Genomic DNA, 22,952 nt, shown 5'->3' on the forward strand with positions numbered 1-22,952 from the left:
CTGTACAGATACCGGAAATATTACAGTTCTCCACGGATGGTGGGAACATTTTACACATATCATGTGACGTAAACAAAATTCAGACGACAGCTGCAAATTCCAAACAACAAAATGATGGCCTTTCCTATCTTAGAAAAGCTATGCTTCGATTTTGATAATATAATATTTTTTCCGAGGCAGGTTAGGTTCTTGACAACAGCAACAGTGGAACAGCGGAGATACACGTTTGTACATCCACGTCACGCACGTGTTTTCCGAAGTTGTTATGAACATAACATTCACTTCTTTAAATAAGTCTAACAAATTAGAAAAAGACTTGAAAACTATCAGAAAAAGATGAATTTATTTTTACTGAAACGTAATCTTAACCTATATTTTTTTATTTAATAAAATTATTTTTATTTAAAGGACAGTCACTTTTTGTCATTTCCGGGACATGACTTTTTTTCCGTTAGTATATTGGGGAACCTTAAGGGAAATTTAGAAAATAAACGTAATAACGGTAGAGCTTACACCGCTTCGCAACGCTCGCTATTAAAATACTTGTAAATTTCATTCCAATTTGACGTTCACTATATCTGAGGCATTTGCAACAATTACCCTTGCGTTACTTAAAGCTTATGCATATGTGCTTAAAAGTGTGATGCATTAAAAGGGTACTCAATATATTATAACACACCCATCTGTACAAGACCGGACAGGGCAGTCAAGGACATTAAAAAAACCTTCACACATATAACACATATTGCATGCAGCAGAGGATGATACACTGAGTAACACACTTGGAAAATATATCGCCCTTGACTACGTCTCGGCTGACATATCTACCTCATTTTTTTACTACAATATTTTCAGTGTTGGGTATGCAATTTAAGTCATGTTGAAAATGAAGAACGTTTCTTACTTCATTGTCATCATTATGAACAAGACAGACAGAAATTAATCGATAAAGTAAATACTTTGGTTCCTGGCTTTACACATTACAATAATTGATCCAAAATCAATATTCTTTTAAATAGTAAATCACAAAATATTTTGAGAATGTCCGCCATATTATACTGAATTGCTTTGAAATTAGAGATATAAGTATCCAGTGATATTGAATATGACAGAAATATTAAACAATTATAATGTTGTATCTTAAATTTATCATGTTTCACTGTAATGTACATTTATTGTTGTAATAGGCTATAACCATGCACTGTAATTAAGTTTGTTCCAATAAAGTATTTGTATTTGTATTGTATTTTAAATTATAGTTATTTATAATTATTTAAACAGGCATTTTTGTCCACTTTGGCTTGCCATAAGATATTATTTCTTCAAAATTTGTCACTTAATAAAATATTAGATCTACATTGGTATTTTTTTATATTTAATACTGTGCAGGGCTCCTCTGGAGCATAATCGCACAACTTGTTAAAATCAAGTGCGTACGAGGCAAGTGAAAACTGGATAAAACTGTAACCCTTTCTAGTAGTTGTAGGTGCTGATCTTCTAAATGAGTCTTCAATAATTCCATAGCAAGTCCCTTTGCATACCTCAAATATCAAAGGTCCAAGGGACAAATTAGTCGTCATATCTCACCAGGAATCAGGTAAAGCAGGTAGGGATAATTCTAATGGATTCTTATATAAAAATTCTATAGTAAGTGAACTTAAAAATAGATATAGTTTATTTTCTTGTCGTTAAGTTATATTTCTATTTCGTTTCTGGAATTGTGAGCATTTTCACCTATTGTACAGTAGATGGCGCTTCACGCGCCAGAATAATCAAGTAGTTGAAAGTACGTTGGGAATGGCTTTACTTTTCTCTTGACAACCCATTCGCACTTAGAAATTAATGTCTTTATTTGAATGAGTGTAAGTTCTGCCACTATTTGGCACAGCAAAATAATCCATGTACCATTGTATGACGTCGTGATCGCTGTTTTTATGTTTGACAGTTGGCATGTTTACATCTGAGCGGCCATGTTTGTTATTTTTCTTTTGATATCCATTTTGCTAATGAGGAAATTTTACTATAATAGTCATTTTTTCATAAAACATTTTGTTAGTCTTTGGATATATTCATTCATTCCGTTTTCCCACTTTAACTAACTACTTCAAGTGACTGATTATGGTTGCGTCATGTCCAAAAATGCCACTATTTTCTTACATGTGATTTATTCTGTAACTTCATACACATTCACACTCTGTTCATGTATAATTCTAATGTGACATTTGTTGTAAATGTTTAATTTCAGGGTAACAATTGGCAGCTTTAATTTGTTTTGCATTTGCACAGGAGTTCTTTAAAACATTTTAAACCACTTCTAATTAATCTGCAATTAACAGATTTATTTTACATACATGTACATGAAGCATACATGTAAGAGTGGAGATACGTGTTACTGTATATATTTCAAGATTTATTGTCATCAATGTAGATTTGACAGTCTTGAATAGCTGTTTACTGACTGCTGTTGACAGAAAACTCAATTTGCTATCAGGTTGGGAACAAGTCCTGTAATTATGGTTAACCCCCCATTTGTGGTATGAAATGTACTACTCCTCATGTGGTGTTTTTTTTTTCTTTCACACATTATAAAATTAAACAGTTTTGAGAAACTTTTGCAGAAGAAGTTGATCTTATCTTTGTTATTTCAAAAATTGCAGACCCATGTAATATGCAGTTTCAAGGTACACAACTTATACACTATTGGATATTAAAATGTGTACCTTCTTCAGAAAAGATGCTTCAAATAAAATGAATTTTTCTACTTTAAAATAAAAAGACAATTTCCAAACTCATATTTTATAATGGGAGAAAAACCACTATATGGGGGGTAGTACCCAAAATGGGGGTTAACCCCAGTATCAGGAGTAGTTCACAACCTGATCATATTTACACTTTCAGAAAGAAAGAATATCGTTTGGCTAGATCCTTCAATCTCAGTTTTCCCTATATAGATGATGTATTATCTTTAAACAATCCTAATTTCAGGGATTTGATACATCGCATCTACCCTAAAGAACTTGAGATAAAGGATACTACAGACACTGTGAAGTCAGCCTCATATCTTGACCTACACTTAGAAATCGATGGTAAAGGAAAACTATTGACCAAACTTTACAACAAACGTGATGACTTTTCATTCAGAATTGTCGACTTTCCTTTCATCTGTGGCAACATCTCTTTGGCTCCTGCATATGGAGTGTTCATATCACAACTCATACGTTATGCCAGAGCTTGCCGAAACTCCGCAGATTTTTTGTATCGCGCTAGAACTCTAACAAATAGGCTTCTGGAACAGGGTTATGTTGCTACAAGATTGAAGTCATCGCTACAGAAGTTTTATGGTCGTTATCATGAACTCGTGGATTGTTATGGTGTATCCATCAGCACCATGAAAACTGATTTATTCAACGGGTCATAGTTTTCCTTCCCTCCTTGTCTACCCCGGACTTGACTTTTTCTGAGCAACTCGGAGGGTGTTTCTAGAAAAGCAGAGGACGCTTACCCTACCGGTGCACCTGGTCCATGCTCCCAGTTTTTAGTGGAGTCCAAGTTGCTCATTTACTTTTGTTACTTTGTATGTATGATTTTAGTTACTTTATGTTCTTTGTTGTGTATGTCTGTTTTCCATGTCTGGTCTTTGTCCCTGGATTACGTTCTTTTGATTACCGCTATAACCTTGGTTCCCTTGATTACTCTTTCAAATCTTTAAACACATGATTTATATTATATTTGTTGATTTGCTTTGAGTTGAAGTGTTTCATAATTTTCTTTACAAACACTGCACCTAAAAGCAAACAAAAATGATGTATAAAACGATTTGGGTTGATCGGTGTAATGTACATGTATGGAAAGGACATCAGAATATCAATAGATTTTTCTGAAACTTAGCAAGTACCGTATATACTCATTTATAAGTTGATTTTTTTTATTAAATTTTTAACTGCTGGGGTGGATTCCGATTTATAGACAAGATCTCGACAATGAACCAAAATTTTCAGCTTTAAAATGTTAAAAGTTTGACAATTAACTTGAGTGTGACACCAACATGGATCTGCCTGACTGGCACCTTTACCTCAATGTTAAATTGTTAACGTCAGTTTTAGGAAGACTGTCCACTTCTACCTTTTACAGCTAAATTATGATGCAGTAAAAGAATATTTACTGTTTAGTCTTTATTTTGCCACAATACTGATTTTATTTGTATTTCCCAATCATCCCAAAAACCTGAAGGTGTAATAGAAACAACCCAATAACGTACTATAATTCGTGACAAAAGTAATAAATATTCTAGTTGGTGATGACAAAACTTTTATGAATTTCTTCTTCTTTAAGATAAAAATTCTTAACTTTCTGAAATATCTTCAAATGAGTTGTTAGAGTATCATAAACTTTCTGTTTTTTTCTTTGTTATAGTGATTCAGATTGGTGCGGACATTAAAATTGTAAATGTCCATTTGAATAACTGTCATGGGGTCTTCGGTCCGATTAAAATTTCTGGCTGTCAAACTATAGATCTGTGGTATTTTTGGTATTCCCCTGCGTTATTTTTAGAATTCATGTAACTCAAACCGAATTGTTTATAATAGAATGTATCTGATGGGTTATAATCCGATTTCTTATTTATTCAAACCAATCAAATGACTTCATTCAATCAAGGGTTTGTTATTGACAAAGGTTATTCACCTGCAACATGCCACCGGCAAAGAAACTAAAATTAATAGAAGGACAACGGCAACTGACAACATTTACTACCCCTAAAATAGATGAAAATTGAAATGAGACGTAAAATTGTGACAACAATGTGCAGGATACGATTGTTGTTCCAGACAGGAATGACCATGATGGTGAGAGTGTCGAAAATATTACCGTAGACATTGTTGAAAATTAACCCCCCAAGTCAGGGTCTGCTGTCAAGCCCCGAACATTTCAATCTAGCTGGCTGTGTCTTATTGTAGGCTAAATTAGTACTGTATATAATTTAAAAACCAATTTAAAATGGACATCAATTAGATGGTCCTGCAAAAAATGAGCAAATATTAATTCAGGCTGTTTGGATTGGAATTACATATTCTCAAAACTTACACAATTGACACAGTAAATGTCTCACCTGTCAGAAAACAAATGAGCACAGGGGAATGCCAAGTCATCATGTAAATGCAAACCAAATATCATTGACTATAAATGATAATCACAAAAAGTTCTCTACCAGAAGTGAACAACAATTTTTTTATTGTTTTGATTTTGATTTGATTTTCAACATTTTTTACTATTTTTAATGTTATTTCTTTCAAAAATCTTGTCCTCTGACACCAATGATCAATTGGAAATATACTTGGTATGAATGTTTCTTGGGATATTGTGCATAGAAATGATGTTAGGATTTTTGATCCGTTGAAAAACATGGCCACTGGTACTAAAAATAGAACATAGGCGTTAGACAGTAGTTTTTTTCGCATATATCTCCTATCTCGTTACATTTAGCCAAATTCTGACATAGTTAAAAGTGTTCAGCATGATGAGACCTATTTGTGGTCAAAATTTGGTGAAAATCTGTTTACCCATGTTGCAGTTATTGCTCTTTTTGGACGTTTTTTGCTGTTTTTAATGTTATTATTCTAAAAAATCTCAGAAACTACTATACAGAATTTAATGAAAGTTGGTAATTTTGTTTTAAAGGGTATCCTTAACAAAATGAGTGTTTGGATTTTTGATCTGTTACTAAAAATAGAACATAGGGGTCAGACAGCAGATTTTTGCATATATCTCCCAAACGGTTAGGTTTAACCAAAATCTGACATCAGGGAAAATTATTCAGCATGAAGAGATCTATCTGTGGTCAAATGTTGGTGAAAATTTGTTGACCCATGTTGGAGTTATTGCTCTTTTTGTACGTTTTTTGCTGTTTTTGATGTTATTACTTAAAAAAAATCTGCTCCTCAGAAACTATTCTGCAGAATTCAATGAAAGTTGTCTTTTTTAGTTCCCTTGGCGTCCGTCTTCATTAACAATTATACAAAACTCTTCTCCTTTGAAACTACTTGACTAATTAGAACCAAACTTGGTATGAATGTTCCTTGGGGTATCCTGCATAGAGCTGATGTGTGGATTTTTGATTCGTCAAAAAACATGGCCGCTGTTACTAAAAATAGAACATAGGGGTCAGACAGTGGTTTTCCACATATATCTCCTAAACTGTTAGGTTTATCCAAATTCCTTCAGTAGTTAAAATGATCCATATTATTAGGACTACAAAGGTCTTCAGACTCCTTGTAAGAGTTATTGCCCTTGAAAGAGGAAAAATGACTTTTTTTTTCAATAGTTTTCAGTCAATACCTTGGAAACTGTGATAGATTAAAAGGAACTTTCGATTGGTGAAAAGATCTTGTGATAGTCCTACCAAAGACTTTTTTAGTCAAAATTGTTGGACAACTTATTGTTTAATTTATTGCCTTTGAAAAGCAAAATTCAAGAAGTTGAGCGATTCAGGCTCCTGGGAGCCTTTTGTTTACCTTGCAATATGTGGAAATTACTAATGTACAAAAAAACAATTTTCGAACTTGAGAGTAGAATCCTCAGCTGCATCTCAATAGGTCAATAGCATTGTACTATTTTTGGCATCAGAATTAAGCCAACAGATTGAGTGATTGTCGGATATGAATCGTGTGTCCACATCGGTCCTCAATGAACAGGCTGTGGGGATATTAGTCCCATTAGGGGCAATGTCCAGTTATTTTAAATGCTATTACCTAATAAAATCTTCTGGGAAGCAAACTACTGGACAGATTGATATTATTGTTCCTATGGTAATTCAGTGTTTTCCCCAGGATTTTTTAATAGCGCTGTATTCAGCATGTGTGACACAACATTAATAAGTCCTGTTTCGAAACATGCCACTTTATATTTAATATATTATTTAAAAATTGATCTGTGTATTCAAAATGTACATAGCTGTTCATGTTTATATGAAATATTCATAGTTAAATATTTACCTTTTTTCTTCAATTGCAGTAATTAAATTTTTCAAAACTCTTCTCTTCTGACACTACTTGACCAATTGGAACCGAAGTTGGTATGAGTGTTCCTTGGATTATCCTGCATAGAACTGATGTAGGTATTTTTGATCTGTTGAAAAACATGGCCACCATTGTTAAAAATAGAACATAGAGGTCAGACAGTTCTTTTTCGAGTTCTTTTTCGCATATATTCCAAAACTGTTAGGATTAGCTACATTTTTCAATTGCTGAAATATTTGGCCTAGAAAAGTCTCCCAGGGATCTTAGTTGTCAGACGACTTTTTGTAAGAGTTATTGCCCTTGAAAGGTGGAAAAAGACTTTTTTTTTTAAATTTTTCAGCCAATATCTTAAAAACTATGATAAATAGAAACTTTCATTTGCTGAAGTGATCCTTATGATGAGTCCTACCAAAATCTTCTCAGAGTCAAAAATGTTGGGCCGCTCTCTATTAAATTTATTGCCCTTGAAAGGCAAAAGATAACCAGGTGAGCAATTCAGGCTCCAGGGAGCCTCTTGTTTATTTTTCCGTCTTATATTTAACACAAAAATCATAAATATATTCTATGAAATTAAAATAAGTAATTCTTCATAAACATTTCCTATAATTCATGCACAGCCAGAGTCCTTCATTGTTGTTTTACCTGCAAATTTTTGCTGACAGCAGACCCTTTGGAAATCACAATTTTTCATTTGTTTTGGGACATCAATGGCTCATTTCAATGCGATATTCATTTGATTGAAAAACATTCTCTATTAAACTCTATTTTTAGTTTTTGGAACTTTCAATATATCTATTGATTTAGAATTATCTAATCAGGTACATGGAAACGACTACTCTGGTCTTAAAATTAATGTTGCCAAAATATTTCAGGAGGTCAGTAGTGTGGAGCTAACATAGTTGCCAGGGAAAAAATGTTATTCTTGTCATTTAAAGTTGACATGCTAGTTGTTTTGTTTTTTGTTTTGTTCTTTTATTATTATTATTATTATGTTAAAGTGAAGTTCTTCCATGACAGAAATCCCATATCATGACTAGTTCATATTTGTGCACCTGTAGTATTCAGGTACTATTTTTAGACTTTGGGAATTTTACTACATGTATCTATTTCTTAATGATTTTCCAGCCAAAAACCATGTGCTCTTGATACACAACATGGCAATGTAAACAAAAGACAGCCATTTCCTTTTTCTTGTCAAAGTTTTTAGCAGGTGTCTTATGGAATAAATATTGTTTAGGAATTTAATACGTTCTTTTATAAGGTAAATCAGCTTCTTAATGTTGAAAACATCTTGTTATTGTGCAATCAATTTTGCATTTAAATAAAAGCCAAATGCTTTTGGTCAGGTTTGAGTTACATGTACCTTTGATCATAGTCAGTTTTGATTGGTTCAGTATAGGATATTTGTATCTAATTGACATCTTCCCTAAAATTAGATAGATAGCACAGTACTGAGGTCAATAGCGCAGCGATCAAACTCGATAGTGCTGTAAAGCCCAGCACTTTAAGGACCAGGGGAAAACACTGGGTATGGGTGTTGGGATTTTTTTTCCATAAAAAAAAATGTGGCAAAAAATAAAATATAGCTTATCTAGCCAGGTGAGCGATTCCGGCTCTTCAGAGCCTCTTGTTGGCTAAAATGTAAGTACCAGTTGCGTAATGTCCATCAAATTTTGTTAAACATGTACATGAAGTAAATTGTGTATCCTTTTTCAGGTGTTATTTTTCCTCGGACTTGATTTTGGATAATGTGAATCAAGAAATGGAAGAAAAGTGATTATATTTGCAATAAGTAAGTAGTTACTCATGGTATTTAGAGATGTACTTCAAATCTTCAAATGATTGTATATATAAGTGCTGCTTCTTTCTTTCCTACTCTCAGAAGTTCATAAAAAGAGGAAAATTTATATGTGTCAAATCTACATGACAAGTTAGGTACATGCATCTACATTCTATTTTGTCTATATTTTGTTTAATTAAAGTTGGATTTGACATTCAAGAATGGTAAAGCTTGTAACTTCATTACACTGATATGCAAATAACATTTTGCTCAAAATTGAAGATTGTTAGGTCCAGTGTTTCTATATCTTTTCCATGTACGTTAACATGATCGTAGCTATTCAGAAGCCTTCTGATACTGAGATTGGTAAACTTGGATGTGTTTCATTACATTTACTTTATATCATTAGATATAGTGTTTTGGGAAATGAAGCAAATGATCAAGATTGCTGCTACCAATTTCCCAAATTCATCAATTAGAGGAATATTTTCCAGAACTATTGCAAATACAACTTTTGGCAAATATACTGTGCTGTTGAAAATACAGAAAATTGGAAATTGTAAGGGAGGTAACTGACAATTTGATAAACAAATGTGTAACTTTATTATTGTTGTCACATGTGGTTCAACACAATTTAGACCTGTTAAATTGACAATATTTGTCTTATTAATGGTGCAATGTAGATTTTTCATTGTTATATAATTGGCAGTCCATAAAACTGTGATAGATCCAATCGGGATCCATTTTCTGCTTGTCAATCATCATTCAATAACCCTCAGCCAATTGCTTCTTGATGATTATTTAATGGTCTTAAAAACTTTTTCTTACCTGTTAAGACGGCAATTAACACCTAATTCTAATTAAGAAAATGATATTGAAACATGAAAAGACACAAGGGCATTTGGGTCCAGTTAAAAGGGCAGAAGGGTGTGGCCCCTTCAAAATCAGACTAACAAGACAACTACTTAAATACTTTATTATGATAGCAAAAAAATGGACATTTGTATTTATTTTATGGCAGTGTTATTGCTGACTGAATGCACTTGGTCTCAGTGTGATATTATAATTTAAGATCTGTATGAAATTTTGATACAGGCTTTTTATATGACGACAAAGAAATTGTTGAAATATCAGGGCCTTATCTAGACATCAGTGACAAGGAGAACTTTTAGTATATCTGTTTGGAAAATATTAATATTGACATTTATGTCTATGTAATAATTACAAAAACATCTCCCTGTCAATGACAAATGGGAGAAGTGAGCACAAACACAAACAAGAAGTTTCTGCTCATTTCTACCTCAAGATTAGGCCCTGAATATATTGGTATGATCAGATTCTGTCAGCTTCATCTTCATCTGTATACACTTCATCTCTGGACAATAGGTTAGGATCTTTATGGAATTATACCACAAGGTACCATTCCACCAAAGAAAGGATGAGATGGACTTTTGGGATTGTGACAGGGATAATTGATGAAAATAAAGGGCAGATGCCCTACAGTAATTACTCTGTCCATCCGTCTTTGGTTTAGGCTTTTGATATGTGGCATGGGGGTAGGTCAGCTCAAGATTACGAGTTGCATACTATGGTTGATGAACTTTGACATCAGTCAAATTAATGATTTTGCTTGACAGATTTGTGTCCTGGCTGTAACTTTGGTGTAAGCATGTGGTACATGTATTTGGCATGAGGGTAGATCAGCTTTACTTTTCTTGTTTAATTTTGATCCTCCAAAATGTTCACAAATGAAGAGGGTATATAGGTTTCTGCCTGTCCATCTGTCTAAACTATTTCCAATATGAATTGTACATGTATGTCTACATTGGTCCCCTAATGTACAGGGTTCAACAGGCTGCAGGGGTATTAGTCCTGTTAGGGAGCAATGTCTTGTTTGCTTTATTTAGGTGACGGGGTGGTCCTTAGAGATGGTTTCCATCTCAATGTTATCTTGTTGCTATGATTCTACATTTATTAATTTATGTGAGCGGTCATTCCTTTTTACTTTTCAAAGTGAAGATTATTTTAATTTGATATTTTTCAGATTAGGCTGCAGAACTAAAACAATTAACAAAAATGGCAGATTTTAATCGTTCATTCCTTGACCATATAAAGAAAACTGAAGAGGAGCGGGAGAAAGAATTGATTAAAATCTCAAGTATTAAAAGTAAACTTGCTAAATATCCAGGTGAAAGATTGTTGCGGAAGTACAAGCACAAGATTTGGCATAACAAACTTCCCGTCATCAAAAAGAAAATAAGTAAATTTAAAAGGGAAGACATTGCTAGTGGGAATTCGGTGAAGAAAATTTCATGGCCAAAGCAAAATAATGGCAAGTTTGAAGTTAATTCAAGACAATCATTTGAGCCAACTCTGTTGCCAGAGATTGGACCATGTACAGAATTTCCAATAGCTGAGATTGGAACGGAGGTTAACGGAAATAGGAACAATGGAAATAGTCCATTCAATAGCAGCAGTAGTTGTAATTCACCCCCTGATACCCATCTGTTTAGCAAATCTGAAAGTTCCCATGTAACAAGTATTGAAAAAAGCACTTGTCAGAAGTGTCGTATTCGCAACTCAGAGCAAAACAACAATACTGATCTCAGATGTACATGCATTAACATAAATGTGAGTCATGACTTAGACTTTGGGCAGAAAAAAAGTGCTAATAGTACTGACAGTGAGAATATGGACTCTGAACCAGAAGGAGTATATCAGAATGCTGGAAGTGATCCCTTGAATGACACTCTTGAGCCATTTATTGATGTTGAGAGTTTAGATGATAGTGGAGAAATAAAAATAACTCAGCATATTACAGAAAGTTCAGATCATATTACTGAAATGTCTGAAAATGGGATAGATAATGAACCAATGCAATATGTAGGGTCCAAAACTGAAGAATCCAAGTCCAACAAACAATCAATTGATTGGCAGCAGCAATTCATGTCATTTTTATCATCATCCTCATCAACTACAGTCATTACAGAAGATCAAGACATAGAAATGGCTAAAGAAGGGTCTAAATTTCTAAATTCACCTAGACGAAAACGGTCTAGAAAAGTTAGACAAAGTATGTGTCCTTGTTGTTTAGGTTCAACACATGGTCGGAAGAAGGATCATGAAGATTTAGTGAGGTATCGTAAACCACATTCCACAATGAGAAGTCAAAGAAAATTCATTCGGGACATGACACAATTAGTATCCTTACGTAACAAGGTGATGGAAGTTTGTAGAGTATTGTTTCCCAAATGTGTAAGTGAAATATTCAATTATACTAATCCAGAAAGTGATGATGTTGACAAATGTGTGGATCAGATGATATCAATTTTACACAAAGCACATCAACAATTTTTACAGAACCTCAATAGTAATACTGAAAAGAACCTTAACAGTAAACCTGGTGTCAAACTCAAATTCAAATCATCAAAAAGACCAGAAAACTTAAAATACGATCAAATCAATTCCAATGAGTGTATAGTTTCTATCTTTGAATCTTCATTACCAGTAGGAAATACTGCTTCTGAAAACAATGTCATAGGTGACCAGGACTCAAAAGAAATATCACCATCTCCAATACTGTTTCGTTCACAAGCAGACCAATTAAAGGAACAAAGTGATCCTCCTGAGATACTCACTGATATTTGTTTGCCTGAGAATGAAGGAATAGTGTATGCAATACCTGTGGAAAATGGCATTGCATATCCTGAACAGACACAAGTGTTAATGACAGGAAACTCAGATCAAACAGATTATTATAATGAAAATGTTTTTTCTGAAGAGAAACAAGATGAAAATAAATTACAAGTTAAAGGGAATAAAGAACAATATAGAATGCTATCTGAGGCTGATTCAGGCATAATCAATGATCATGATCCAAGTTCTCCTGAGGAAACAGATAACAAAAACAATGTGTTCCAGAAAACATGTCCATTGTGGGATGGTACATTTTGTAAATCAAAAACTAGTCCATTAAGTGCTAAGTCAGAACATAAAGCAGCTAATATCTTTGATCTACTTGCCAATTACACTCCAACAAAATCAGTTCATAAACATGATCAATCAGAATCAGGAGTATGTGTGTTACAGTCTAGTCATGAAACAAAGAAGACTGAATCACCTGTCAAAGCTGGAGACAGGAATATATTTGACAGCTTATTCAATATGAACGTTCATTCTACTGTCTCGAATAATGAAGAATACGTGGGAAATGAGATTTCTTCTGACGGACTGCTGCAAAATGTAGACCAAGCAGAAGAAGAAATTTGTGATCAGGAAGTTCAAAGTTTTTATCTCCCTTTGAATGAGCCTCCGAGTGAAAAGGGAGCAAGAGTTTCTCAGTCAATGGATAATCGGCCTAAATCGACTTATGTTGAAGTCTATGATCCTGCCATTGTTTTATGTAAAAAACCAAAGATCTGTTTACATGCATTTAAAGAGAAAGTTTCATCTTTGATAAAATGGTTGTTACCAGAAATAACATTTGAAAAAGGTTTCTTGAAAAACACAGACAACATAGAATATGTTTTAGATGCATTAGTCCTTTGTAACAAGAAACTTTGACTTTTTGCTGGCAATTTTGTCATTTTGTTCAGTATTTATGTACATTTGTTTCAATATTTTTTTTTATATATTTTTGAAATATGTAGTTAATTGTATTATGTGCAAACTTTATCTCTTTAAGTGATCAGCTGCAATACAAATAAATATTTTCGGGGCAAAAAGATGTTCACAGTGATTTGAATTAGAGGGACCATTTATCACATTTTGGCTGAAAATGTGAATGTTAAAGAGTGGTCCATTTAAATTCTGAAGATCATTAAAATGTGCTAGTTCTAAAAATTTTAACCCCAATCACTCTTTTATCTGCAATGATTCTGACTTAGGTGTGTGTTTTTCCATGATGGTATCAAGATACAACATCATTAACTTGAAACATATGTACACCTTACAATATTTTATAGTTCTAACCAATTTGCATTGGAATACATGTAAAGTTAATTGTGTATAGTGAATGTAATAGTTTATTGTAAAGCATTAAACAGTGTTTTGTCAACATGTTTTTATGTCTTGAATTCATGAATTTAGTACCTTTATTCATTAGAACCATTTTTCATGAAATTGAGTTACAAATGTGTTTCTTAGAAAGAAAATTGTTCTTAACAGCTACATAGAACCTGGACAATAATGCACGTAATGTCAGGAGCTTAATTCACAACAGCTGTAGATTCAAAACTATAAATTTTCATGTGCACTTATATACCATTTATATGCATAAGAAAAACTGTTACTTAAAACAACCTTTTTGGTGTAAGTGATAAAAAAAAGTACATTTAAGTACACAAAAAATGTATATGAAGTTCTATTTACGATACTCATATTTAAATAATTCTTTTTATGCCTTGAAATAGTGAAATAACTCTTTTCTAAGGTACCATTTGAAATTTTTTAACAAGATATTACCAGAAATCACAGAATTTTTTTATTGGTCAAAGAAATTAGAAAGAAACAAATAATTGAATTAGGAATTCATTTTATTTTCAATAGTGTACATTATTTGTCAATTGTGTATTGGTAATCATTGTTTCAAATAAAAAAAATTTTTTAATTTCAATTCAAAACCAAACTAAAAATATACCCCTTTCAGGTTGTATTGTACCTAATGCAAGATTTCATCTCTTGAACTAGAATAGATAACTATCATTCACCAAGGCAAGAGTAGTCTGTCCTATACTGTAATGGGTTGAATGTTATATCTAGCTGTGGTTGTGCCTCACAAGGCTTTTACATGTACCAGTAATTTGTTTTTTTACTTGGTTCCTAGGAAAATTTGAAACCAAATTGACTTTTGTATTACAGGTCAAAGCGACCTAATTTAAATTAGACGTACTTAAATTGTTCCATTCAATCTATGTATGTAGTCTTACAGTACATAATACAGTAACTGAATATAGCTATCAGAAGGTCTAGTTTTAATGAGGATCACAAAATTGAATATTTTGTCATTTTTGTAAGCACTCTTGACCGGTTTTTGTCAAAACTACTTGAAAGTATTTACTTGGAAAAATTTTAGTTCTTTACAAGGGAATATAGACCCCATTTATTTTTTAAAGTCATAGCCCCACTTGGTGTTCATTTTGTTGGTATGTTTTGTGAACACAGTAGATAATTTGTTCATGTACATTTGTAACTTGTTTAAAATACACACAAGCTGAATGCTCATGTTTATGTTTCATCAAATTTTGCTTCTTGTTAAATATGTTTCAGACATTAGATACAAGAAAACAATGTCCCATGTTAATTAATGCATATATAAAATGTTACAAGTTATTGTATATATTTTGTTGTGTTTACAGCAGTTGATTACCATGGACTTTCTCAATGAAATAATGTGATATGTTATATGTTGATGTACTTCTCAGTATTCTTGTTACTCCATGAAACAGCTCCCGGTTTTCATTCTCTATATTGTGATCCAACACAAATTGGCCCTTTAATTTTATTTTGTAATCTTCATTTACGACCATCTATGTTATCTTACCTTTTGATGCTGACAGAATAGTTAAGCAGATATCAATGAATTTTTGGAGGTAAATTTTAGTATGCATGTGTGCAGTAAAAAGATCCAAATTGTAGACCCAGACAGGATCTTAACGTGTTTTGTATGAATCAGGCAAAATGGGGAAAACAATGAAACATACATATCATAAACCCATCATTCTGATAAGTTAATTTCACACAAAGAAGTATTCTCTTGTATGAATTGTAACAGCCACTATTTCATCACTGCATCACCAGAGATATTGGGAAATATGTTGATAGAATGTTATGTAAATTGAAGTTTTGACAGAATTGTCTGCCCCTGAAATTTCATCACTAATATCATAACTAATTTAAGCAAAAGAATATGGAAAATCTTGTCTTTATGGCTTGATTCTTTTAGTTTAAGAAGTGATACTACATTGTGGTGGGTTATTTTTGACCATAATTCACCCACTTCTCTTTTTTAACAAGATTTATCAGTTTTTGGGTTTTTGATCCTTCATGATCAAAATACTTTGTATCACCAGTCTATCACTGGAACTTCCCTACTTTTTCTGAACACTACACAAAAATGTAGTCCAAATGAAATTCCTTTAAATCTTTCAATACCTCTTTTATAACAAGTAAATATGTTACCTGCAATTTATCAGCTCAATAATATTCTATTATTTATCCCAAAAAAAATTAAGATCTAGTCTTCATATCAACTCAAGATTTGAAGGACTCCTTTTTGGTCTTGAAAGATATTTAGTAATAAATTTACTTTTAGGGAATTTATTTCTTGCAGTAATGTGTCTGGAAGAATAAAATGTGTTTAATACATGTATTTTCATTTTAATACACTTATAAGTCAAATTATCCATCCTATCAATAATATTTTACTATTTATAAATAGGTAGTGAAGAGCAGTGATTTTAACCAAGTAAAATTGGTGGGAAAATTCAAATTGATAAAAGTATCTAGTTTTTGAAAATCTAGTGTGAAGGAAATTTTTTTCTTATGCTGGTATTGGTTTTATTTAAGTATAATTGGTATGTGGGGTAAATTCTCAGTTAATATAGCCTTTGAATGTAGATGCACCGTAACTTTTGGATAGATTTAAAATTGGGGAAAAAAGGTGAAATGGAACAAAATTTGTAAATGTGTGTGAAGTTGCATAGTTGTATAGATTGACTTTAAGTTTATACATAATACAAAGGACAGTTCTTAATAGTATTTAAAATGCAATGTATTATCACAGTATTATTTAACATTATATAATCTTTGAAATTTTTACAAGAATCAAAAACCGCCAGTGCTATCAGCACTCGATCTTTTTATTCAGTAATAGTACATGGTCCTAATTTCTGCCACTACCAAATATGGAGTCACCCAAATTATGTTTAATTTAACAATAATACTGTACATGTCATTAAAATTGCCAACATAGGTTTTGTTTAATAGATTGTGTGTTAGAAAGATAACTGCAATGGCAGCTGTTAAAAAAAAATGGCAACTTTTATGTCTTAAATATGTAACATCTTTTAAAGATTCAAATACATGTAAAGCTGAGGAATGGTCTTTGTTTTTAAATTTTCATGGAAAAAAGTATTTCACCAATTTAAAAGAAATTATGATGGTGAAAAGAATGACTATTTCTCTATATCAGGGTCACTAGGTGTTGTATTCTATGGTCTGTATTTCTCTATATCAGGGTCACTTGGTGATGTACAATTAAAAGAATGCATGAAGAAGCTTAGAACATATTATCTGCTTTACATTGATATTAGAGAGTTAGGGTCATGTAAATATACTGTACTGTATAGAATCACATTTATAACTGTATTTATCATTGTTTAATGAATGTCCATTGAAAATTTACTGCTTCAAACCAAATTAAAACTTTTTTTTTCTCTTATGAATTTTCATTTTTGCCATTCTATAGTTAGTTTGTTGTGTTGACAAGGTTTGATTAATCAACAGCCGTTAGATTACTGAAAGTCTCTTAAAGCGATCAGTGGGACATTGTAATATAGAGTAAAGACATATACCCTGTTCACACTATGACATTTAATCAGGGTTCAACCCAAATTAACTAATCTGGATAATTATACACTGCACCAAAGGAGATAGGGCGTATACTGTTTTACCTTTGTCTGTGTTTCAGTAACACTTTTTTGGCTGACCTGGCCAAAGTCCAGGTGAGCTATTGCCATCACTTGGCATCGACAATTGTAGCCCTTCGTTTTTTACAATTTTTCAAAACTCTTCTCAGGAAGTACTTTACCAACTTGGTATGAATGTTTCTTAAGGTATTTTACATAGAACTTATATGGGGATTTTTTTATCTGTCGAAAAACATGGCCCCTGTTACTAAAAGTAGAACATTACGGTCAGACAGAAGTTTTTCCCATATATCCCCAAAACCATTAGGATTAGCCAAATTCTTGAATAGGTAAAAGTGTTCAGAATGAAGAGATCTATCTGGTCAAATTTTTGTGTAAATTTGTGGAGCATTATTGTAATTATTGCCCATTTTCGATGTTTTTCGGCTATTTTTAATGTTATTACTTTCCAAAATCTCCACTGAAACTACTTGACCAATTTGAACCAAACTTGGTATGAATGTTCCTTAGGGTATTCTGCATAGAACTGATGTGGAGAATTTTGATCTGTCAAACAACATAGTTGAAGGTACATGTACTTAAAATAGAACATAGGGGTCAGACAAAAGTTTTCATATATCTCCAAAACTTTTATTGCCCTTTTTCAATGTTTTTTGGCTATTTTTGACATTATTACTTTCAAAAATCTTCTCCTCTGAAACTACCAGACCAATTAGAACCAAACTTCGAATTATATTTTTCTGCATAGATTTGATGTGGGGATTTTGGATCCGTCAAAAAACATGGCAGCTGTTACTAAAAATAGAATAAAGGGGTCAGTCAGAAGTTTTTCTCGTATATATCCGAAACTGTTAGGTTTAGCCAAATTCTTTCAATTGCAGAAATGATCCTTATTATAAGGCCTACAAAAGTCAAAGATGTTGGACAATGCCTTGTTAGAGTTGTTGCCCTTGAAAGGTGAAAAATGATCATTTTTTTTTACAGTTTTCAGCCAATATCTTGAAAAGTATGATAGAAACTTGATATTGCTGAAATGATCTTATGATAACCTATAAAAGTATGTAGGGATCAAAGATATCAGACAAGTCCTTGATAGAGTAATTGCCCTTGAAAGGCTAAAAATGATGTTATCAGCAGTTTCCGCCCCGTGCAGGTCCGGGTGTTAAAAGAAAGGCCTGCAGCAGCGCTAGGCTTGTCGTAAAAGGCGACTAAACAGTGCTCAGAACCCTAGGCGGGGGATAGGGTGCTCTGCCCACAGAGCAACTGGGATGTGTGCCCCAGGTGGTTGAATGGGGTTCCCCTGGCATGTTACATGCTGGGGTTGTCAGGCTATAATACGGAAAACCTGGCCGCAAACCATAGTGGTGCACCGTGTTGGGAAAGATGCCACGTTCCTCGCACGTTAAAGAACCCTACTGTGGTATTCTCCCGGAGTAGGAACCATAGGGCTCCGCCACAGGAGGCTAAATTGCCTGACCCTACCCACCTCTCCCTATTTCAAGTGGCAATCAAAAATTATTGACCTTGATGCAATTCAACTTATTTGAAAGGCAAAAATTTAACCAGGTTGGTGATTTTTAGTTCCATCACAGTTTTCTCAGCAACTACTCATCACAGCAGCTTGAAATTTTAACATTCTTTTTGTATGTATGCCATATGGCGGGATCCATTTTCAGAAAATTTGACTGCAACTTTCTGTTTACCAAGGACTTAGCAGGGGTATCACTAGTGAGACATGGCTCACAGATTTGTTTTTAAAGTAATGTGAATGCCTTAATTCAGGGTAAACTCAGTTTAAAATTACCCCTCAAATAAAGGTGGTGTTAATGTGAGGCACACCCAGGTTAGTTTGTGAACGTTAAAGTGGGGTAAAAGTGAAGTATATGCATGACATTCAATGACTTTAATGAATTTATTGTTTGCTTCATTTTTGTGATGGAAAATCGTTTTAAATCATTCTTCGACTCAACACTAGAATTTTGTCAACATTTTATACATCACATATTAGCTGAAATTCATTTTATAGTCAGAAGTGGCATTTTTTTTATTTTTTGGAAAGGGAAAATCCTTAAATGGAACAGAAAGAATTAATCTGGATTAACTGAACTGGGTTATCTCACATTGTAATATAGAGCAAAGAAATAGTGGGCTACCCTCTGCTTATGTAAATGCTCTTGCAACTACATGAAACGGTTGGTTTTTCTTGCTTCTTTTTTTCTGGAGAACATGGTATGCACCTTGGGGGGGGAAAATCCTCTCATAATCATTTTATATGATTTTGGAATGACATATTGGTATAGATAAAGCTATAATCGTCTGTATCGCCGTCATTGGTGGGCACTGGTTTTTCATGCGATAATTTGTATATAAGTTGGTGGATCTTGATAACAACATAAGGAAGGCCAGTATTAGTTTTTGGAATTAAAGGGGTAAGCCATGAGGGAATTGGGTATCAAGAACAAGTATTTTTCTTGTAAATAACTTAAGTAGAGGTAAAAGCAAGGAGGCCATAATTAGACTGAGAATCAGGACACTGGTATCCATAATGAAAACGACAAGATCAAGAAAAGGGACAAGACGCCATAAACTACACAAACTCTCATAAAATGTATAAACTTAGAAACATAAAAGAATAAAAGAGCTAACTAAACACCGCTGAAATTTGGCAATGGGGTTTCGGTGCAATGGAGGGGTAAGTCCTATGCTTTTCTCGAAACAACTGCAGAGTTGCTCATATTACGTCGAATCTGGTCTTAACAATGAGGAGACAAACTAAGGCATCAGATATATTCTTTTGTGAAGATGACAACATTATATGAAAACTACATGTTACTACAGTGTATATTAATACAACTGATGTATTTCAAAGTCCCTGCAACTGAAAGTTGGAGTGTATTATTTTGATCCTGTCTGTCTGCCCGCATGTTTCCGAACGATAATTCTAAACCTCTTGCACCATTTGAATTGAAACTTTTGGAAAGTGTATATATCCATAGTGGGAAGCTCTCCTAATTCCTTTTTTAACTGCAATTTTACATTTTCGAGTTATTAAAATTTAAGTAGATTTCCCAAAAAAAAATATTAGATTTTTTATGAAAATCCCTGTCAGGACTTTCTATTTTTGGTCCAACTGAATTTTTTTTATTAGATTCCTTATGAAAATTTCATTCAATCAAAACAGTACAAAAAGATGTGAACAATAAATAAGGGAAAATAACTTCCAGTAAATACAACTGAATTAAGAAAATGCAAGTAACAAAATTACTGAACTGATAAAAATTAGTCTTGATCTTTGTGGTGAAATTGAAAATGCGTCAAGTTCGAGATGAAAACAATAAATATACAAATAAAAACTACGGGAAATAAGTTTGTTGACATTATGCAATATCCAGCAGCAATAATATGTTTGGGGGCAATTTATCGTTTCTCGGTATTTTTCCTCGAAACCCGCGTATTTTTTTTTAGTATATTAGAGATAGAGGGCAAATATCAGAGATGGTAAAACAAGCTAAAAACAGGTCAGACATGCGTATAATGGCCAAATATGAGAAAACACTATATAATACGCGGGTTTCGATGAAAAAATACCGAGAAACCACAAATTTACCCCAAACGCCTGTGGTCAGCAACAGAACTTTTTATATAGACAGTGTTTTATAACCTTGGTCCAAAAGCCTGTCTCGTGGCAATTATGGCGAATAGTCGCTAGGGGGCTTGAATGTCATTTTAATCCGACTCTTATTAGGTCTCAGTATCGTATTAATTTTCCCATAGACTTCTATAGTGAAGTGCATATTTTTAGGATTTTTTTTTTAAAATATGTAAATTGATTCAATAAAACTTTCATTTATGTAGCATTTTTAAGGACATGTGAAAAAAATAATTTCCCGCAAAGAAAATAGGGTGAGTCCACGAAGATCGGACAGAAAAGTAGTCTTGAACTATAAATAGCCATTTTCCCTACTTTCACTTTCGTTTTGCACTCACCAAACCAACCTTTTCAGTGGAACATTTTTATGATATTATGTTAGATTTTCTTTTAAAAAAGTTCTTCATCTTACAGTGTGATGTTTGCTCTATTTTATAAGTCATTGTTCATATCTTTTGACAAAACATTAGTTTGTAGAGAGGCAAAAAGAAAATGCACTATATTTTTATAGCATCCATGTTTTGACGTACACCCGCTCAGGGATATGCAATACGATACTGGTACCATTACTTTCTTGGAGTACTGCTAGTTAGTGCCCTTTTTCAGGGTAACAAGACAAGTCCCCTACTGTCTAACTTGAAGTTATGTCATCTTGTTGGTTTAAAAAGTTTACTCAAAATATGAAAAGAAGGAATATTTACGCATCTGAAAACGTAATTTCAAGTCAATAGATCTCTAATTTTTCACATCATTTTGTGGTTATTTTATGAAATTGTCCTAGATTGTATCGTGTTATTATGTCATATGTGTTATCATGTTCATATGCTTCATTGTAATTCTTATCTACAGTGGTAGACGGCAATTTTGTTTGTGCCGATCTGTTCGTGATAAGGCAAAATGAAGAGAAATTCGTATTCCAAGTTTAAATACATTTTATTCAGGAGATATATTATTTAATGTCAAATAATTAACAAATACTTTACAACAACAAAGACATACAAAACATATATATATATATATATATATATAAAAACAATTAAAGTCTGAGTCTTCACTGGCCGCCGTAGATAATTCCACACTTCTTCAGGAGCAGGTTGGGGCTAATCTGGTCGTCACGGTATTTGTCCCACAAGGTAAAGATTCTGTGCTGTAGAATTGTCGTCGTCTTCCTCTGGTAGCGTCGGAGTTTCCCCTCGGTTTCCATCTTCAGCTGGGTTGGTGGTAGGCTGGCTTCCTTGTAGAGTAGGTTGACTAACACGTAAAACGGTAGATTCGCTTTCTTTGCCTTTCTGTTGATGCGGTGGTGCAGCCCTCAACGTCGTTGTTGGTCCTCACTAACTGGCGGTACACGGTCCACGATACTGGTGTCCATAGGTCGTTGGTAATCCAGGTGTTGTTGATGTAGGTCAAAAGACTGGTGATCTTATCGGTGTCGACGCTGTCTAGAAGAGCTGTAAATGTCGTTGGTATCTGTTCAGCGGGTAGGAACGGGATAGCAAGAACCTTCCTGATAAACGATGGTTACTGTCTTTCTGCGAGTACTCAACCTACAAAAAGAATAGGATTAATTAAAATACGTTATTAAATACAGCATTTCTTTTTGAAAAAAAAACATTCCAGAATTACTTAATTCAGTTTAAGAATAATATGAATTTTTCTTAATATTTTTTAGCATGACATTATTCATTAAAATGTATATATTTATAAACAAGCTAATGATTATAAAAGCCTTATTGATATGCAAATACAAATATTGAAATAATATTTCATTTTAATTTGTCCAGTGTATATTTAACATACCTGTAATCCAAGTTCCTGAACGGCCTGTCCCCAGTGGAAAGCACATCCATGTACGTCGATGT

General features: G+C 33.2%; 1 protein-coding gene across 6 annotated transcripts; it reads left to right on the top strand.

Annotated features, from left to right (window-relative positions):
* The first annotated feature begins 1,464 nt into the window (after window positions 1-1,464).
* On the top strand, window positions 1,465-17,233 carry LOC148630187 (uncharacterized). Of its 6 annotated transcripts, none has more exons than XM_088562612.1 (4): window positions 1,738-1,862; window positions 7,009-7,107; window positions 8,730-8,805; window positions 10,838-17,233. In XM_088562612.1, the coding sequence occupies exon 4, from the start codon at window positions 10,870-10,872 to the stop codon at window positions 13,354-13,356; it is 2,487 nt and encodes an 828-aa protein (XP_088418738.1). In that variant the 5' UTR covers window positions 1,738-1,862; window positions 7,009-7,107; window positions 8,730-8,805; window positions 10,838-10,869; the 3' UTR covers window positions 13,357-17,233. The 6 variants fall into 6 exon arrangements, with proteins under 6 accessions (XP_088418763.1, XP_088418730.1, XP_088418747.1 ...); XM_088562630.1 differs by having other exon boundaries at window positions 1,764-1,786; XM_088562637.1 differs by lacking the exons at window positions 1,738-1,862; window positions 7,009-7,107 and adding an exon at window positions 1,465-1,606.
* Window positions 17,234-22,952: the final 5,719 nt, after the last annotated feature.

Source organism: Perna viridis, chromosome 1 (assembly GCF_037379345.1).
Source record: "Perna viridis isolate PV_CMFRI_1.1 ecotype Kerala chromosome 1, ASM3737934v1, whole genome shotgun sequence".
Taxonomy (NCBI): Eukaryota; Metazoa; Mollusca; class Bivalvia; order Mytilida; family Mytilidae; genus Perna; species Perna viridis.

Coding starts and splice junctions, on each gene's coding strand:
- LOC148630187 (XM_088562637.1), top strand. CDS start 10,870: ATGGCAGATTTTAATCGTTCATTCCTTGACCATATAAAGAAAACTGAA.